General features: G+C 41.7%; 1 protein-coding gene across 4 annotated transcripts in view; it reads right to left on the bottom strand.

Annotated features, from left to right (window-relative positions):
* Positions 1-1,573: 1,573 nt before the first annotated feature.
* Positions 1,574-21,321, bottom strand: part of tet3 (tet methylcytosine dioxygenase 3) — a 59,591-nt gene continuing 39,843 nt past the window's right edge. For all 4 annotated transcript variants that reach the window (XM_036144623.1, XM_012878045.3, XM_036144624.1 and 1 more), the window contains 9 exons: positions 19,209-21,321; positions 15,781-15,871; positions 11,829-11,922; positions 10,286-10,494; positions 9,406-9,556; positions 9,156-9,245; positions 8,797-8,934; positions 7,872-8,226; positions 1,574-7,656 (listed from right to left, as the gene is read on the bottom strand). The exon at positions 19,209-21,321 is cut by the window's right edge and continues 771 nt beyond it. In XM_036144623.1, the coding sequence (XP_036000516.1) occupies positions 5,837-7,656; positions 7,872-8,226; positions 8,797-8,934; positions 9,156-9,245; positions 9,406-9,556; positions 10,286-10,494; positions 11,829-11,922; positions 15,781-15,871; positions 19,209-21,321 (5,061 nt within the window). In that variant the 3' untranslated portion in view covers positions 1,574-5,836. The remainder of the gene's footprint in view (positions 7,657-7,871; positions 8,227-8,796; positions 8,935-9,155; positions 9,246-9,405; positions 9,557-10,285; positions 10,495-11,828; positions 11,923-15,780; positions 15,872-19,208) is intronic.

The raw sequence follows: 21,321 nt of genomic DNA, 5'->3' as shown, positions 1-21,321 counted from the left end.
CACATCTGTCCTTGTTTTGTAGTATTGTGAATGTATTTGGTTAAATTTTTATTGTCTATGTGTCTAAGGATTAATAGATGCAATCAGATTTTTTTTTATACACCTTCATTGCCTATTTGATATGTGGCGCATATCTTTCTAGTTGACTTTACTTGAGTTGTATTTACATTTTGTTTTTTGTAAATTGTCTTGTGTGTTTACAATAAAAAAAAGCAAGTCTAAAATTAGATCCTTATGTTGCTTTCACCCTGTGGTTACTCATCAATGTGCAGACACGAATCAGAGAAATAATGCATGTTTGGCCCCAGCTGGAGCTAAAAGTGCTTACCTGCCAATTACAAAAAGAACAATTTAGACAAATTACTACTGCAGAACTACAGGCCCATCTGAAACCTCCCCTTCATCAGCAAGCTTATTGAAAAAGCTGTGTTTCAACAGTTAACTACTTTCTTAACAATGACCAGCCGCTTTGTTTTCCTGTCAGGTTTCTGTGCTCACCACAATACAGAGACCGCCCTTGTCAGGGTGTTTAATGAAATCCATATAGCTCTTGTCAAGGTGTTTAATGAAATCTATATAAATGCTGATTGTGGAAGAACCACAGTGCTAGTATTATTGGACCTCAGTGCAGCATTTGTTACTGTCGATCACTCCATCGCCTGGAAAACTGGGTCAGCCTTTCTGGTACGGCTCTCAACTGGTTTAAATACTATCAGCAGGATTTATTTATAAATTTATCCAGATCCTCAGCAGGATCTGGATAAACTTATCTATGCATTTATTTTTGGAATTGATTACTGCAACGGTGTCTTCACAGGTCTGCCAAAACAGTCGATCAGACAGCTGCAGCTGATCCAGAACTCTGCTGCCCCGTCCTCACTGAGAAAGTAGAGCACATCACCCCAGTTGTAAAGTCCTTATACTGGCTCCCTGTATCTCAGAGAATAGACTTTAAAATAGAAATTCTGTTAGTTTATAAATCCCTGAATGGCTTCACACCTAAATACACCACAGACTTTTTATCAGTGTATCAGAATCAGATATACTTTAATAATCCCAGAGGGAAATTACTGAAACCCTCCAGCCCACTAAGGTCTTCTAACTCCAGTCTACTCTGCATATCTAAAACCAGAACTAAACACAGAAGCAGCATTTAGTTCCTATACTCCAATTATGTGAAACAAACTTACAGAAAACTGTAAAAGTGCTGAAAGCCTGAGTTCCTTTAAATCAATCATTGTTTAGGATTGCCTTGGACTGTTCTAGTTAAAGTGTTTTACTGAAACATCATTAGTTTAAGTTTGTAGTGCAACTGTTTTCAAAATCATTATTTGCTTCTAGTTTCCATTTTCCCATGTTTTATTTTGTTTAAATTTTCTACATTTTATTTCAACTTGCTTTTATTCTGTTTATTTTCCTATGTATTAGTCATGTAAAGCACTATGCATTGTCCTTGTACTGAAATGTGCTATAGAAATAAATTTGCCTTGCCTTGACCTTGCCTCACTGTAATGCTACAAGTAAAATTGGAATAAATTCCAGCTTGAACAAGAAAAGAAGTACATGACACCCATTTCACTTTAATATTTTTTATTTGTCGCGCAACATAAAACAATATTGTGGGGTTTTTAACCACATACACTATGTATTCACATCATACACCAAACAGCTACAAAGAGAGAGAGACTGAACAAAAACACTTCTTTTTTTACATACTGCATCATTGACAAAAATAAAGAACCAAGAACAATCCTACAACTCAAAAAGGAATGTAGCTGCCACTTGTGTAGGTTCATTTTCATCTTTCATCTGGGCCAGGGTTCAAGTCTCTGTTCCTAATTAGGAGAGTCTTAGGTAAATTACACGTTCCTAATTTTTCAACATTGGGCCATAGATAATGTGATGCCTTTTTATTTTTTGTGTGGTTCAGAACAACAAACTATGCTATAAGGTTTAGAAGTAAAATATGGGTGTGAGTGAAAGGAAGTGCATGACAAGGGAGTAAAAGAGGGAGGCAGTACACAATTCTGGGATTGTTCAAATACCTTAGCATTCATCTAACATGTACATTTACAACATCCTCAAAAAGATTATTCTAAGAGCCTTTGGTACTCGCTGTACCAAATATAAACCCCGGATAACAGTCCTCATATATTCTGATTCTACTTCTCATCCTAATTTTACTGGCTTAAAGTATATTTATGGAATGAGTATTAATAAAGGATGTGAGTGGCTGTCCGAGAGCCCCTCCAGCCCTGAAGAAAGAGATGTAAATGTGTAGCGTAACAAAAGACCTCTTGATAAAGTCAGCACCAGGGGAAGCTTCCTGAACTGCTTGGATTAGAAATAGTTTTATTGACATTCAAGGAGCTCAGAAAAAATATTTGTGGTATTCATTTTGCATTTTTTTCCTATGGTTCTTTTTTTTTTTTTTTTTACACAGTGAATTTTAAGGTTTTAACGTCATAGCACCGCCTGTCTCATGAGAACCCCCAAAAGAACATGAGAGACATTTAGAGATTTACAAAGTTAGGTGGGAATTGTTGGACACAACATCCCCAGCACCATTAGAATGTAAAATGTGGATTATGTAATATGCTCATGGGATAAAACGGGCTCTGCGCCGTTGCACCAGCACAACTCCAGTCAGCATCATTTTCATTCTGCTTTGTGCATCCTGAAATATAAGTGACACAAGAGCAGTTGATCAGAGACACATCTTCACAAGCGGGGAAGCAGCCTGTTGGGCACGATTAGCAGGCTTTAGCTTATCCCACTGAAACGCCATCTTCTGATCAAACCCACTGCTGCCGTTGATTTTAACCTCGCTATGCTCAATATGAAGATAAAGTTGGACTATAAACTTGTCAGTTTTGCTAACTGTGTTTATATGAAATGTGGGCACAGAGCTTAAACTCAGGGGCTCCAGTTGAACTTGTATTCTTTTGGAGGAGTGACAGAGTGGAGGTGTGGGGAGGGGCGGCTCCACAGTGTGTAAGCTAACTGTCACATACCACACATCGCATACCTGGGCCGCTCTGTCATTTACAGGCTGACATGGGGTACAGTACGTCTGAAAGCAACAGCAGTGTAACTGAGCAAAAGATTACACACAACACATCGAAAATCGAGAGTTGTAAAGGGCTTTCTGAGAGTTCAGCATAACCCCCATGTCGTTCATGGTTTAGTTATTATCCTCACCAGTTAAATAATCTTACCTAAATAGTTTAATATTTACATTTTTTATCTCTCTCTTGAGAAAATGAAAAAAAAAAAAAAAACAAGCTTCAAGTTGTCAATAATCGGCTCTTTCTTTTGTCGTTAAAATCAAGATTAAAAGTGCTTTTATAAATCGTTTCTTCTCTATTTACAATTTGTATTAGCTATATAAAAAGATGAAAAAGAAAATAACATCAAAGACAATCTTCATCATTATCATCATCATCACAATGTAGTAATAAATAAGAGTAAAAAAAAAAAAGCAAGTTAAAATGAATGTAGAAATCTAGAGCACACAAAGGGACATGCGGGGTTTTTTGCCCTCAGTAGCAAGTTGTGATTGTGACCAGTGTCTCTACGGGATGAGGTAGAGCGCTGGGGGCCTCTGGGGGGAGGGGACCAGTATCCTCTTCCTGGGCTTTGACCCAAACAACCACTTCTGTAGAGTTGTCAGTCACTCGTTCTCATTTTCAACAAGCAAACTATGGGATTGTGTAGGAAGTATAAAATAAGCGATTCAAAGTACTCTGAAAATGCTATCAAGTAGTCTCTCTCTTTGGTTTTGGGTATAAATGTGTTCTTTCAGACGCACCTTCTCATACACCTACAGTACACAAAGTGAGAGATTATTTGATTTGCATTTGGCGCCTACTCCCTGAAGCTACAGTAATGTTCTATGGTTTGCCTTTACCTCTCGGTACTGTTTTCTCAGTGGATAGCGCTGCTGCTGATGTGTTACTAAGAGATGTCATGACTGACTGTGCTTTCTTTGCCCTGGACAGTGTTCTCTGTTACTGTCAGCCAGCAAAAACACTAAAAGGTCCTCAACAGAAACCAGTTCTTGAGCCCAGTGGCAAAGCTGCAACCCCACAACAACCAATTCCAGTGGCTGGCTCTGTGCACCACGGTGCTTGCAGAAGGACATGCCTTGTCCTGCTCAAAGATGACAGCACCATACAGAGGAAGGACTGGGCCCTCTGCACTAAATCAAGTTTAAAAGGACAGCACCAAAGTGTGTGTAGGAGCACCATCCCAGCACTATTTCCTTCTGCTATAGCTCAGGGTGAACATTCCAGATGCATCTCAAGACTTCAGCTGTATTTGTTCTGAAAAGGGACAAAAGTCAGCTTTAAAGAGTCTTACCAATGGCCAGCAAATAGGGTGTGAGGGCCCCCTCTACTGGCCTTGGGTGGTTAAAGCAGCAAAGCAAGGCTTCACTGGTTTCTGAGTGGATCTCTGAATTGGCAGGCACTGCTGCCCTCTAGAGTTTACTATGGAAAGTTTTCATCCCTAATAAACAGACGTGGGAAGATAAAGAGCGTCACCTGCTTCAAACCCATGTGGAAATTGCAGATCTGACTCAAATAGCATTTGCAAGTTGTCTTTACTTCTGTGAAGAGAAAACATGATACCTCAGTTCTAATGGTGGGGAATTATGTTAAACAAAGTGTATTATTTAAGGGCAGAGTCCTTAAACTTGTCTTTGCAAAACATAATTATTGCTCCAGGGTCTTTAAGACAATGAAAGCCTTCACTTTGCGGCCCCACCTAAGTCAAAATAACAGCATTTAACAACCCACCCCCCCCCCCCACCCCGCAAACACTACAAGAGTCAGATTTGAGCACCAAAATACAGCATCAAGTGCCATGAAGAGAAGCTGATGGAGAACCGATCAGAACCAGGAGCTGAGCACCAGTTAAAAATTGGAGGAGTGCAGCTAAACAGGAGGAGCACATGACCTAAACACAGACAGACGTCCACAAAGTGAGTGAGTCTGCTTTCAACACAATCACTTTTCACCAAGCCATTGAATCCTAATGTAATATTTTCATGATTGGTTTGATTTATTTAGTTTAAATTATTTATGAAAAAGTTTCAATAAAGATCAGAAGACAAGACTAAACTAACCTGATCTGAAACCTGAAACCTTTGGGCTTCAGAGATCATTCTTGGGGTTCTTGTTGCAAAATCGTTTTCTGATAGATATCTCGGACATATCTATTTTATTTTGCACGCAATCATGATTGCAATTTCTCGAAGGTTACTTTTGTGTCTGATGGGGCAAATTGTTGCTCCTCCTGTAAATAGAGTTTCAGATTGACACGGAGAAAGGAAATCAAACAGAAAAAAGGGGTACAATGTTTCCAAACAAGCAATAGTCTGACTTACTCAGACTGACTGATTTAAAAGAAATGCAAAAACAACAAAAAGCAATTATCCCATTAATAATAACATTAATGAAAACAGTAATAATAAAAAAACAAGTGTTCATTATAATACCTGTAATAACAACCATTGACAGTAACAATAGCAATCATAATAATAGCAATAATTAGAATCATTAAAATTTTATAAACAAGAAAAAGCAATGGAGTTCCTCTCCAGAAATGAGAGAGGAAGAGCACCACAGGCAGTGTGTCTGCAGCCCACACCACTGCCTGACATGAGGTAAAAAAACAATAAAAACATCCCCTCCTCCTTATAGACTTCGGAGGGGGCTGGATGGAGAGATGCCCGACTGTGAAACAGCAAATAGACATTTCTCCTGCTCATTGCCCTCTCTACCTGTCCACTGCACCACTATGGTGCTTGCAGTCTTTCTGCATCTGCCTGGCCTCAGACAAAGTGGCTGTAGGGCCCAGTGACGCTAGTGAAGGCATAGGGAGACACAGTAACCATAGAGGTGGTGTAGAAAGTGGGACATAACCGTGTCACTGGGCCATCTTTCTTGTCTTTAGACTGTCCAGGTCCTGGGCTGGTGCCTGCCATCATAGATCCCCACTTGCGTTTCTTCCCAAGTGCCTTGATGTCTTCCTGGGAGAGGCCAAGGAGAGCTGCCTCCTGCTGCCTTTGCAGCGCTCGCTCTGCCAGCAGCTTCATTTTGGCCTCCCACACAGCCAGGCCGTGCATTGGCTGATTGAGGTTCTTGTGCTGGTAGAAGACCAGGGAGATGCGAGTGGGATGAGTGCGATCGGGCCTCTTTAGCGGAGTGGTGGCATGCAGTTCCCGGCGGGCACATTCTATCAGGACGGAACCATGGGCTGGTGCTATTGCTACACCACCAATTGTGGGATCCAAGAAGTTGTGTTCACTGTCAGACCACACCTCGTCCTCTTCACGATGCTTGGAACTTTCAACGTCACTCTCAGCCTGGAAGGGGTCGCAATGGCCCAGATCAGACTGCTGCAGGGCATCGGGGAACAAGCGACCCTCGGGAGCAGGGGAAGGTGTGCTGCCTGCCAATGAACCTCCGCAAGACTTCCAGGCCTTTTCTTGGAGCCCGAGGGGAGTGGAACATCGATTCTCCCCGGTCTTGGACCAAATCTTGTCAGGATAGGCTCCTGCAGGATTGCTGTGCTTCAAACCAGGGCTATAAGCAGCCGGTCCCATGCCCCAAGGATTTGGCTGGGGGCTAGGAGCAGGACTAGCCCAGTGCCTAGGGGTAACTTGACCTGGGGTTCCAGGGCCAGGGGTGGGTGGACCTGGAAGACCAGTGACTGGGGTGCCTGGGCGTGGAGTCCCAGGCTTTGGAGTTACTGAGCCAGAGTGAGAGGTAACAGGTTGTGGTGTACCCGGGTAGGGAGTGCCATGGCATATGGAGCCTTGGTATAGATTACCCTGGAGTCCAGTGCCACGGTGAGGGGATGGAGGTGGAGATGCAGGTACCTGGAGTGTTGGGTTGGTGGAAGCTATTGGGGGGTTTGAGCACGGGAGGGATATCCACTGCTGAGAATAAGGAGAGGACTGGTGCTGTTGGGCATGCTGGTGAAACTGCTGCTTGTCTGCGTTGAAAGAAGAGACATCAGGACTTTCTCTATGCTTTAGTTGGCCATCCCAGTTATTTGAAACAAGGCTTCCATTAATCTTATAACCAGGCCACTGCACAGGTGGGGGGGTGCTTCTTGATGTGTTGGCACAAGCATGGCTCGGCAAAGCACCTTCATAGACTGGCACATCCATAGGCTCCTTTTTGATGAGTGGAAGGCCTCTTTCAGATGGCTCAGAGGAGACAGAAGAAGGACGGGATACGTTATAGTTTGCATGCTGGGTGTTAGTGCTGTTATTTGGTTGGTTGTTTTGCTCTGGGTGGCTGTTTGATGACTGAAGCATTTGGCCCTGTGGGCTCTGAGCGTCAAACTTTCTGTCAGCCTGGCCAGGTTTACTTCGACCTTCATAGGTTCTCAACTTACGAGGGAAAAGGGCGTTGGGGGGGTAATTGTAATAGCCATAGGGCATTGCAGGTAGATTGGGGTGGTAGCCATTTACTGTGTCTGCGGCAGAGGGCTGGCCAGCTGGAGAATGGGCTCCCCTTGCATAGTAGGCAGGATTCTGATAGATGTTATTGAATGGGTCCGTTGCCTGCACAGGGTATCCATCTCTTGATCCGTTGAGGGGCTCAATCTTGATGTTTGGCTTCGTGTCCTGGTTCATCATTTCTGAAAGACAGATTGCAAATGAATGCAACTTTTTCCACAACAGAATTCCTGTTAAATTATGTATGTCCCTTTAACTTTGCATTTATGCATCATGCTAGAAGGTAGTAAAAATGACAACAAAATTGAAGTTCACTTCAGGTCACAAAGAAGTACATCAGTACATTGGCAATGTAGCTTAATCAAATTCAGTTTAGTGTGACATGAGAGTGACTAACCTTTATTGGCCGGCGGGTGGGGCGAGCTGGTGATGCAGAGCTCAGACTTGACCACTGTTTTCTCAGGTGTTTCCCCTGCCTGCTGTGCGAGTTTACTTTTCTTCTTCTCTGAGGCAGCCTTCTTGGCCTCCAGCCTACGCTGCCGGCAAGATTTAGCCGGCTCGGGTAACTTGCGTACCTCTCGACGGAAAGCCTGAAGTACCTGTATGGCTCCGTTCTGCATCTTGCGGCGCTGGGCCTCTGCACTGCCAAACTCGTCTGTCAGTGATACTGTGTACAGTGGCAGCACATGGAGCTGCTCATCTTCAGGGATTTCCCCTACTTTCCGATTGTCCTCCTTAGTCAATGTACACACCTAACAAAACATAAAAAGTAAAATGTCAGTTATGCAAAACAATGTTTATAAAGCATTTTAAGCATATACGGTGCCCCGCAAAAGAACTGACAACCCTTGATTCTCTTTCACATTTGCGACCATCATCAATGTATATTAGTGGGATTGTATGTTATAGATCCTAATCTTGAAATAGGAGAAAAAATTGTATAGGGTTCACAATAAATTTTCATCCATTTTACCATAATACTCCTAAATAAACTATGCCATTATTGCCTTCAGACGCTCTGCTTTCTTGTTCTGTACTGCTCACATATTCTCCCTCCAATCTGCCTGAGCTCCAGCTATTTTAATACAATAAGGCAAACATTTCTCTGTATTTGTTAAAATGCTGTATGCCATACGTAATTCTTTCATTTCAAAATTATGCACTACATCGCGTTGGTAAGTCACATAAAACCCTGATAAAATGTATTAAAGTTTGTGGTTGAGGCAAGACTAAGTGTGAAAAGGTTGAAGGGGAATTAATAGTTTTACGAGGCACACCGTCAGAAACCATAACAGATTCCAGATGATGCTGAGTAGATTTACCACTGTGCAGCCATTGTGCAGGTTATGCTGGTCCTTGTGAGCGTGGGCACAGAAGTCCATGCAAGCTGTGATTCCAGAGAAGGGACGGCCTTCCTTCAAACCCAGCCTGCACTCTGGAGCTCGCTGCTCTGCTGCACACTGAGGCAAAGGGAAACAACAGCTTTCAATTAGTTACAGGAAGGAACCATTTAGTATACCTCACTTCCTTGCAATACTGAATTTGGCTCCTGATATACCTGATTAGTTAATGCTTTAGTTTTTTGACAAAAAAATATCTAAGCAGGGAGGGGATTCATCCAGCATAAGGACTTATGAAGTAAGTGTTTGAGATCGGTTGGTGATTTGCCTGCGAGACAAACCTGGTTGGTGTATGCCTGTGGCGCCAGTCGCTTGTACAAAGGAGCCACCTCTGTTGCCAGATTTTGGAAGTTATCCCTGAGTTTCTCCTCCTGACAAGCAAAAACATTAAGAACATCACAGACATTGGATATTGAGGCTAGGGTATTAAGATAATAAAAATTTCAGAACATAGAATTATTTTTTACAATGCATACATTGTGGTTTTGAATTGTATTGCTTTGAAATGGGAAGTTTTGATGTGATATGTACCTCTTCAGGATGATCTCCTTGTAGTCTGAACTTGCGGGGGGTTTTGCTTCGGGCGTACTTACAACCGTTAAAGTACATACTCCAGGAGCATCCAAAAGAGAAGGAAGCACCACACTTTTCTGAGTCTTTGCCCTGACAGGCACAGGTACGACTGCAAGTGACAGAGAGCAAAAACTCAGCTTCATTCATAAATATTACGTATCCACTGCATTGTTTACTTATATTTCATACTCTAAACATGTCACAGGAGCTTTCAACTATATTACCAGATGTAGTTTTCAGATTTGGCAGATTAGTTAAGGTCTGCTGTTTTGGTTCCCCCTCCACTGAGATACTGTCAGTTAGCTGTGCTAATCATATTAGCAGCGCTGATAAAAGCCTTTAAAACAACTTAAAATATCACTGTAATGTGTATTTGACTTCCTTTCACACGTTTAGTAACCCCAAACTGTGTTTTGCTAATGTTATGTTGCCTCTGCTCATTAATAATTATTCAATATTTACAGAAAAGATATCGGTTCAATTACACTTTTGTTGCTAGGTATAGCAGTCTTTTTAGATCACTTACCGTTGTTTTAAACCTCAAGAAACACCTTTGCTCCCCTCCCCCACAGACACAGGATTCAGATTTATGATGCTTACTGCAATTATTAATTTTGTAATTCTGAAAACAGTAGGTGACGGTGCCTGTGTGATTTCTTCATATCATCTTATCAAACATAAACAGCACTATTGAGGAAGCCCTGCTCCAATATGCTGTGCTCTTATTTTAAAATCTTCAGTCTGCTTTATTATGTGTACACTTGTAGCTCTCTCATGAACATGCAGAACCACTGTGTGGTGTTTTCACATTTACAAGCATTCCCTTTTGTCTACTCACTCGTCATTGAGCCCGCAGCGTCGGCTGGTGGGGTTGCCATATCTAGTGAGGGTGTCGGTCACCTCGTGGTAAAGCTTGTCTGCCAGGACTCTTGGGACGCCTTCCCAGGCTAAGATGACAACGATGATGACTGCGTTTGCACAGTGGTGGCCAGCACGCTGACGCACCAGACACAGCAGTTTCTCTTTCTCGCTGCTTCGACGAATCACCTGGTAGGAGAACAAATTCAGCATTGCTTAAATTCAGTTTTTAACCCATTTATTGAAATCTAAAACTCTTATTAACTAAATGTTAAGCTAGCGTTGTTAGTTTTGTAGTTGCTTTGTTTGTCCAGTAGATGTCAAGCACACATAATTTAATGTTACACTGTTGAGAGAGGAGCAGATCAGTATTAAACAAAAGCCTCTACCCAAAAACAGACATATAGGGGGGAAAAAAGACATATAGCCTTTTTTTTTCAAACTGTCTAACATTAAAGCAGACTGAATTTCTCCTGGTTTAAGTGGGTTAGCTGATGTTTTGAGATGTTGCTTGAATGTTTCCACATAATGTTCTTTCTTCATAAGTGCATATATTTTGCAAAGAGCAACACTGCTTTCGCTACCAAAACATCCATTTAAACATAATGCTGCCACCACCACACTTCACACTTGGAATGGTCTGGTGTTCTTAGTCAAAGAAGCTTCCTGCTTTTTACTTACAAATGTAAGACAATGGGACATGTCTCTAAAAACCAAACCCTTAGTCCCTGATCCCATTTGCAAACTATAATCTGTTTTTATGTTGCTTTCAAAATTATGGTTTCTACCCTTCCGAGTGGCCTTTCAGCCCATATGAGTACATGACTCAGATCTCTGTGGGTGATTACACTCTCTTACTAGCTTCAGCCAGCATCTTCCTCTGGTTTTTGCTGCCATTTCCTGTTTTCTCCTTTCTTCTGCTTCATGGTGTTTGCATTAAAGGTGGGACCTTCAGGAGTGTCTAAATTGTACCAAAGGATGAACCAGACATGTGGAGGCGCCCAATTCTCTTTTTAATATGTTGTTGTATCTCTTTTATTATTTACAATTATATTTCTTCATTGTTTTTGCTTTTATCAAATAGATATCATTTTGGTAATTCTAACTTTATCTTTAGTCTGATTCTTCAGTCACCCTCCTAAATAGGACTTGTTGTTCTGAATCTATAAAGTCATTAGCAGGATGTGTCTGACTTGACACAAAAGGGGTGGCCTGGTGGTTATAAAGAGGGAGACCCCCTACTGGTGTACTCACTGTGGAAGACAAACTTGCGTCTCTGAAACCCCCAAAATACCAAAAAAATCTAGGTTCCTTCCATACAAAACAGTGCTTGATTTGCTGCCAAAGTTGTAAGGAATGTTCAAAAACACCTCTTCGTTTTCACAGTCACCGCAGTATAAGACTACCATAACAACATTTGAAAGTCTGAGACAGATTTTCAAAGGAATCTACTACGCAGCAGAGTTGTGTGTGTGTGTGTGTGTGTGTGTGTGTGGTGGAGGGGGGGGGGTAGTTCTACTTACCCACTTGGCGATAGGACAGCCATGGGAGCTCTTCCCCTCTTTGCCTGTGTATACCACCTTCTCAATCCGAACTGCTTCCCCCTTCTGTCCATATCTACAAAAAAGGAAATAAATTGTTAAACCACAACTATGTAACATCTTTACTAATGACTGAAAATGGTTAAAGAATGGAAAGTCACTTGGGAAGCACCTGAATACGATTAGCCAAAGAGAATAACGTGTTGTTACAAAGTAAATTGCGGTTCCAAATGGTAACATTTTAAGACCATTTAAATGTTAGATTATAGTACTTCTTTGGTTTGAGATATTTTTCCTTAAATAGCAAATGCCAGAAGTGTAAAAAGTCCCATGCAATACAGAGTAACACCCTCTCCTCCTGCTCAAAAAAGGCCAGTTTGTACATTTTTAGAAGGGTTGCCAAAGGAACAGACGACATGTATTTGTTTGCCTACATGAGCTTCAACCAGCATTTTGCCAGGCTAAAACTATCTTGAAATGAATTATTGCACATAAACTATGCAAGTTATGAGAGTTCTATGCCATAGCTATAGAAAAAGCTGACATTAGCTTATTCGGTGTGGATGTTTACAGTAAATACAAAAATTCATGTCGGCACATTTTAGAATCATCACAAAAAAAGGTACAACTTTCTAATATCTTATATCAAAGTATAGAAATAGTTCATGTAAATTAGAAGAATCTGTATTTTTCTTTTGTACTATTTATATTTAGTTTAACTTATCACGCTGGATGAATTATTTCCAATTTCTCAAATCTCATTGGCTAGCTCAGTTGCAGCGCCAGATCTGATAGGCAGTTCATCATGTCAGTCAACAGAGAAAGGACAACACAGCCAAAGAGTTCAGTTGATTTGCTGATTTATGACCAGTTGACAATGTCAAATTGTGATATAACATTGCTACCTGAGCGTGTTGAGAACTGATTTTAGGGCAGTTGGACACACATTTAGCAATATGACTGCCAGGTTTGAGACATGAAGCCTCCACGTGGTCAATCCCGCCAACAACTCTGACGCTAGAAAGATGATTACCTCACCTGTGCAAGCTGCAGTTAGCTGACTTGCTAGTAAGCTTACTCCATATCTAACTAACTTTTTGAAAATTCAGAATGTAAAGGCGCTATTGTAGACAGCTCTCCATTTAAGTCTTGGATTCTGTTAGCACCCAAAGCTGCATCTGCAGGGTTGTGTGCTGTGTTACCAGTTTTAAAATAAGTGTCATATAGCTCAGTAATCTAAACAAATGATTAAATGACTTAGGTATTTACTTTTCACTAGACTGCTAGAAGAATCATTTCTACAAATTAACTTCTTATTTGCATACATAATTGTTTTAGAAACGATAGATAGAATCCTTTATTTTTAATGTATACAGTTAATATGTTACCTGTACGTATTTTCTAAAATCTCTTTAGAACCTTTAACCTGTTTTACATTGTAACACTGTAACGAGACTTTTTCTCAGTGGGGGTTAATGAGCTGTATTGGAATATGAATACATGAATGTGAATGGATTATTAGTTTATTTTGTTCACCATGTTAAAAAAAAAAGATGGCAATGGTTTCCCGTACCAATGGAAGCAAAGCAGCTCCAGAGCTTTATTGAGACGCCACCATGATCCACTGAGGGCAAGTGTTCTTTTGTTGCTTCAATCTTCCTCCTCCACACCTACCACTGATCCAAGGCCAAAGAGTTGCAGTTTTTATTCATCACTCTACTACAGAATCTCAAGGGCTATTTGGCTCATTTAAAGTTGTAAGCAAATCTGAGCTGTCTTACTATTGAAAATGAAACCTCTGCTGCCACCAAGCTGCCAGGCTTTTGTTGCCAATTTACAACCTGAGCAGTTCTCTCACCTCTGGTGGCAGATATTGATTGTTTCCTTTTTCAGTCATATACAGCTTTTATAACCACTATTCCAGGAAGTTTTAACTTGCAGGTACTATACTTCCAACTGGATCTTTCAGGGTCTTTGCTATCTTTTTGTAGCCTTTTTCATGTTTGTGCAAAGCAACAATCTCTTGTGGGAGTGGTGACCTAGTGGTCAGAGCAGTGAGCTTTACATTCTGAGAAGGCTGCAAATACTGCCGGGGTCCCTAAGCAAGACCCTTCACCCCCAGGGTGCTCCTTGGGTGCTGTAAGCTGCCCATGGCTCCCTAAGGGTGATGGGTTCATTGCAGAACACACATTTCGTTGAAATGTACGTTGAAATGTACAATGACAAATAAAGATTTTTTTCATTCTCTTACCTCTTAGAACCATTCTCTTGCCTTAGCCATATTTCAAACATGCAATGAAATGTTACTTTCAACACCACAGATATTTGACGTATAGCATCTGAGGATCCCCTACTGCAACATATGGAGCACTGAGCACACCTTCTTTTTGGCTATTATGAAGTTTTTCTTTCAGGGGTTGGAATAATTTTGAGACAGCAGGAGCTTTTCAAAGTAGGAGTTTGATGTGAATTTGGATAAAATAATTGTAATGCTAGTTTCATTACACTATTTAAACAGTTCTTGTATAATCTGGGTATTGCAAACACTACAACAACTTAGGATTTAGCCAGAAAACATATTTGGCCGTGAGGGTTAAATTATCTTAGGCGCAACTGTAAATGTGAATTGTTTTAAAATTAAAATTAACTATTAACCTTTGCAGTTAACTGTGGCATTTCTGGGTATCTTTCTGGGCTAATCTTCTACTGGCCCATGCCTGGTTATAACCAGAAAACAGTAGAACAGGGGCTAGAAACATCCAGCAACCATAACCAGACTGAACTAGCCAGAGTGAAGTGGGTGTTCACAGAACAGCAGAATAAACCAAAACCCACAATTTCTGAAACACCAATGCATGTATTTCCATATTGACATAAACACCTATTTGCTTCTCGGGGGAGGTTTGTGTTCTCCTGTTAGGTGGACAGGAGGAGGGAGGTCAGAGGTTGTTCTGGGGCATGGCCAGGTCATCAGAACCTGTCACATGTCTGTTCGCAGCTCATATCAGACCCCCACCCCCACCACCCCACCAGCTTGATACTAGCCATTGTGAAAACCTCAGCCCTGAGTAGATTTGGCGTGACAGTGAGGACAAGGGGCTCCCGCTGAATAAGAGTCACCCTGCGGTAGCTGAGAAAGCCTTGGGATTAATGGCTGTTACCACTAGGATGGGTCTGCTGGGTTCAGGGGTGGGTCAAAGGTCAGCCAGGGACAATGGGGTCTTAGCATCTCACGTCATTTCTTGAACAACAGTGGTCTCTGGCGTAAACCCAACAACCCCCTCACCTACACACGGAGAGTTAATGACTCACTGGTCTTTTTGAAATAAACTCCTCAACCTTTAAAACAGTTCATCTGTGTTATTTACGCCCAGCACAACAGATCCACTACACAGGCTGGGACTACACTATGTTCAAAATACGATTCATTAATACATAGAAGGGGAAGTGAATATAGTATATTTAACAAGTATTAGTTATTTCTGAAGATCAACACTAAATTTAATGGTTTGTTTAAAATGTATTTAATAATAGACCCATTCTAGCATTTTATGCTGGTTAAGACTTGGGACCGAGCAAATTCAACCTGCTGTGGATGTAATGCACTATCATAACGTGTTTTTTTTTCTTCTCTCCTTGTTTTGTTTTGAAATAGTTTCTGAAATTCAGCATCATCCTTCCTCCCTTCATCTTCCCATTCTCAGCTGTTATATGCTGATACCCCACACGCTCTGCCCGCGATATGCTGATGATGCTTACATTTCCTGTTCCGCCAACTAGATTCTGGGTCATGGATTCCCCGAGGACAAAACAAGAGGAGGAGGGAGTGAGGTAGGGTGGAGAGAAAGGAGGCGAGGAGGAAAGGACAGGGAAACAAGCGGATGTAGGATGAAGTGGAAGAAAGGAAGTGAACCCCACGAAAGAAATGACACACCTCATCTCCATCAGGGTTCGTATGGAGGCTACTGTAGGCCCAGATCCCAGGTGATTGTAGTACGGCCCTTCATCTTTCTCCGAAATTTGTTCTTGGGAGAGAGAAAATATAGAATAAACAACTCATGCACAAATATCTCAAATCACACAACAAAATACATATTCAATCAATAATCATCATCATCAATATTACTTATTATAACAAGTAATTGTTGTCCTATGACAATTATTTTTCCTACAGTACTGTGAACAGCAGAGGTCACTATGATTTTTTTATTTTATTATGTTACTTGAAATAATGTTTCTGTATAAAAATATTTTTCTAAAAAGTGTGACTCGCATTTGTCTCCAGGCCCATTTACTCTGATAGAAATAAAATTTAGTACAACCAACAGCCTTCAAACATCTCAAAATTAGTAAATAGAGTCTACCTGTAAATTAATCTCAATATAAACTGCTGTTCTGTGATAATCAATGAACAAACAGCATCATGACGACCAAGGGACACAGCAGGCAGGTCAGGGCAAAGGGTGTGCAGGGTTAGCTTCGGCCTACATGCAAAATGCAGTGTGTGGCAAAAAACCACTCTGAACACACAATCCCCATAGTGAAACATAGTGGTGGCCCCACCATGTTGTGGGAAGGCTTTCCTTCAGCAGGGGTATTAAAGCGAATTAGTCTACGTTCACACTGCAGGTCTCGATGCTCAATTCCAGTTTTTTTGGCTGAAATGAGATTTTATTTTTTATTTTTTTGGGGGGGGGGGGTTGGCCGTTCATACTGCTATTAAGTGTGACTGCCATCAGACTTCTGTCTGAACAGTTCAAGACTGCTAAGCGACCCACATGCGAAGAGAACAGAAGGAGACGTCACACAGCAGCGCACTGTTTACAGAAATAATGGTGAATGTAAAACCCTCAGAAAAATAGAATAAAAACTTGGATACTAGCCGGCATCTCTCCTTGTTATAATTAGAAAGCTGTTGAGCAATGGGAGCCGACAATATTAGGACCGCATTATAGCAAGCCTAAATAAGGTAAGAAGAAAGCAGCACAGCTATCAATGGTCTGTTATGGAGCGCTAACTGCTGCTACCGTGTGTTGATGTGTAGTGAGAACCAGGAAAGTGATGTGAAAGACTGATAAATGCGACATGACCATTCAGACGCTTTGAAAAATATCCGATACATATCCGAATTAGTACCAGATATTGAAGTGGCCCAAATCAGATTTTTTGGGGGGTGAAAAGATCAGAATTGGGCCGTTTACACGGCCATGAAAAAGATGGATATGGGTCACATTTGGGCAAAAAGATCAGATTTGGGTCACATTTCCCTGCAGTGTGAAGATAGCCTTAGAGTTGGCAGAAAGATAAAGAGAGGTACATCCAGGGTAATCTTAAAAGAAAACATGTTAGAGGCTGGGAAAGAGTTGAGACTGGGACAGAGTTTTGCCTTCCAGTAGGACATTAACCCAAAACATTCAGCAAGAGCTACAATTGAATGGTTTAGATTGAAGCATATCTGTGTGCTAGAATGGCTCAGTCACTCTCCAGAATAAAATCATTTTCAGAATCTGTCTGTACTTGCAAATTGCTGCTCATAGATGCTATCCATCCAATCTGACTGAACTTGAGCTTTTTTTTTTAACGTACAATAAGTAAAACCTTCAATGTATTCATTAACAAAGCTGGTAAGTGTTTCTTTTAAAACTGGCTGCTGTAATTACAGCAAAAAATAGTTCTGCGCTGTTTATACGGTTCTGCAAAAAGCCAAATATACAGATGGTATGCCTTGAAAAAAACTCAGTAGGCTCATCATTGAAGCTAAGGCTGAAGTGGCATGCAACTGATTGCAACATCCAGTTCATACCAACACACAGGAACATGTGTATATATACTCCCACGTGTAGAGATAGTGGTCTGTGAATGTAGGGTGTGGTTTGCTGTTTGATATTTTATGAAGCAGAAGCTTGCACAGTGTCAGTGTGAATGACACCTTGGTTTGATCATAGACTAGGTCATAGACTGTGCAGGTGAACTTCTACCTCAGACTTCACTAGACTACTCTAAAATGGTGTGTAACATGTTGAACCCCATGATTTACTTTTGCCAATGGGTCAAGCACACAGCAGCTAACTCTACATATATTATCTCAAAGTAAATTCCTTATCAAGATGATTATCTAAGCAATGTGCAGTATTCAACGATGTGTGAGTGTTTCTGGTTAAAAGGCAAAGTGAGGTCACATTGCCTTGGCGGTGCACAACAAAAAACATAGGCGTGGCCCGTGGGAGCAAATGGAGGAGTCATACCATATTTTTGAGTGTGTATGTGTGTGTGGGGGGGGGTGCTCAAAATATGTTTTTAAAAACCAACACTATGTCTCTGGAAAGCACATTAACTCTGGTAAGGTATTTTGCTGCAGGGAGTGGATTAGATACTTTATCAAGAAGCTTTACTTAATTGACATGCTTAAACTTTGATTAAGAAGTTGTATCTACTAAATTCAATAAAATGCTGTAAATTTATTGACACCATTCCTGGAAATTCAGCAAGTCTGTTCTGGTTACCAAGATTATTCTACAGCTACTATCCTGATAAATAGGCTGCATGCTGTTAGGAAAAGATCTCATTGTTTGGAAATTGAGGGTGGGGGAAATTTCATCCAACTGGCCAAATGTATTATTGGGATGCAAAGTGTCAATCCCTGGCATTTGAAATCCAATAGGTAACAAAATTTTGCATCCAAATACTCATTTGGGACTGTGATGTTGTAAACTTTGATGATGTCATGACAACTTTGATTGTAGCCAGCTAACTTAAACTGACTTCATCGCAATACCAAAACTAAAAATTTGTTATATTTATCATATTAGTATTCATCTACATTAGTAAACTAATTATTTCTCCTTTGTAGCAACAGAATCTTGTAAATACACATACTAAACAGGATGCCTAGCTAAAGTATACGACTGTATTGCTCTCGGTCTAACAAAGGTTTGGATCTGCCTGCTGCTTGCCCCCCCCCCAGCACGCTCCCTCTGCACTGCTATTGTTCCTTCCTGCTGCCTTCAATGCCTGACGCTGCTGCTGTCTGGGTGATCACAGCTTCAAACAAGGGCAACACACAATTTATTTGGCATACAACAAATATCCAGGAAAGAGCTGCTGTTGTGGTGGATAATGTGCAGACCAAGAAGTAAAGACTAAAATTGGCTACTAAAAATGTTCATGCACCCTTTCCTCCCTTTAGAAATGAAATACACAAAGAATATATATATAATTAATTGTTTCGCAGCTTATAATTATAAGGTAGTGTTTGAAGTTTTCAAAGACCACTTATCTCCCTGTACCATTTTAAAGTTGTTGGTGGATGGACAGAATTCTGTGCACACACAACCATGAGATAACATTAATGTACACACTTACCCACACAGGTACAAGTTGGGAACTCTGATTGTGGATCCTTTATTGGAGTATCCAACAGGTTCTTTGTCGGGGTGTCCAAGTAGCACAAGGGGGAATCTAGAAAACCTTTTAGAGATGGTGAAGAATTTAGTCCATCCTTTATTGCCGTTCCCTCTGCAGAAAAGCACGTGGTGGACAGAATCGCTAAGTCTCCTGAATTTTCAATTTTAATTCGTTTAGGCAATGGAGAGTCTTGCATGCCCAACGCATCCTCTAACATTCTTTGCTGCAGCAGCTGCTTGCCCAAAATTGTCTCAGGGTTCAGAGAAACATCAATGAGTTTAGTATGTTGATGACTCAAAGAGCCCTCTTTTGACGGCTGGCTAACTGTTAATTCAGATTGGGTATCTGAGTCAGTCTTGCTGACTTCCATTTTCTGATTATCTGAATGAGGTGTGGTGTTGGCTTGAGGAGTAGGAATTGAGGAAACAGACTGGGCGGTGTTGGATGGTGTAAGACTGAGGTTCTGATTACTGTTTGGGGATTGACTCTCTTGTGTAGGGGCTGGAGTGGGCTTCTCCTTGCGCTGACTTGCAGACATGTCTGGGTCTCCAAATTCTGCCTCAAACTGGCGAATCAGTTCTTCGTACTTCGGATCAATGTTAACAAGTTTCTGCAATTGTGAGGTGGAGGATGGAGTTGTGGAGGTCACAGGTGTGGCATTGCTGGTGTTGGTGGAGGTTACACTGATGCCTCCTTCTTCTGATTTTGGGATGGCTGCAGGAACCACAGGTGTGGACAAAAGGTCCACGAGAGCTGGAGCGTTTTCTGATGTAACATTGGAAGAAGGAGTTTGTGAGGTGTTGGAAATGGATACCTGAGATTGTTCTGGGGCAGGGAGACCTGCAGCAGAAGCCTGAGCGGAGTTACTGAGGTGGGCCAAAGAGGGGAGAGAGCTTATCTGCAAATTGGTCAGGGATAGTGATTTGTCCATCATCTGAACTGGTGGTTTTTGTATGGCGATTTGTGCCTGAGGGATGAAGGTCGGCATGGAGGCTTTCTGCTTGTTCTTCTTGATGATTATCTGTTTGGGCTTGGGAAGGGGAGGACCTATAAGCATACCACCCATTGATTTCATAACAGGAGATCCTTGGGAGTTTTTCCTCTTCTTGGGTTCCTGTTTGATAGGTAGAAGGGACAAACCTTCCGCATCCATGTGTGGCCACCATTTTTTCAAGCTTTGGCAAGTGATAGGTGCACGGGGGTCTGGTGCTGCACAGCTAGAAGAATGTGTAGAGAACAGTTTCCTCTTGTAATGAAGGTGCTGTTGTAGAGCTGCTTGAGTGGAGTTACTTATGACTGTTTGGCCATGAGACATAGGATTTCCAGGGTAATGCTGACCTTGTTGTTGACCATTAGTTAGTCCATAATGTCCAGTTGAGGAAGTGTGATGCTCACCAGCGTCTGGGTCTGGTTTTATCCTGACCAATCCTTGGCTGCCCTGGACCTGAATTCCACCATTGTGATTCATGTTAAGCTGCTGTGTGAGTGGAAGATTAAAAGAAGCATTTTTAAACTTGGTGTCACCAAGCAGCTGTTTAAGCTCTGACATGGGATCTGAGCTATTTGGAGGTGAAGTTACAAAGTGAGAATGGGGCTCAGGCTTGATGTACATCCATTGATTCCTCTTTCCAGAATCTCTATTAGAGCCCTGCCTCCACTGCTGTGGATTAGGACTGAAATCTGGAGCTTTTTCCTGACTTGGGAACGGAGAGGTAGAGGATGGAAGAGGACAAGTATTGGCTGGCTGGCCCTGGGACTGGGGTCTATGGTGTTCATAAGATGCTGGAGCCTGCTGGTTGGTATGTAGTCCTGGGGGGACAGACTGGGACCGTGATGATGGGTTGCCGTTAAGAGAGGAAGGTGTGATGTTCTGTGAGTTTTGGTGGTTGTGGAGGTTATTTCTGAACAAAGTTTGACCTAGGGAACCGACAGTTTGAGGGCTGGATAACTGTGTCAGTGCGTCTATTGCAAGGGCGGTTTGAAGACTGATGTTTTTTTCCTTGGCTATGGAAAGCACCTGGGGGGAGCAAGGAATAGGGGGTTTGGAGGAGGGCACTTGGTCTTGGTGAGA

The sequence above is a fragment of the Fundulus heteroclitus genome, chromosome 12, assembly GCF_011125445.2.
Source record: "Fundulus heteroclitus isolate FHET01 chromosome 12, MU-UCD_Fhet_4.1, whole genome shotgun sequence".
Lineage (NCBI taxonomy): Eukaryota > Metazoa > Chordata > Actinopteri > Cyprinodontiformes > Fundulidae > Fundulus > Fundulus heteroclitus.
The sequence above is the reverse complement of the archived record's forward strand: the minus strand, read 5'-3'. Positions and strand labels throughout refer to the sequence as shown.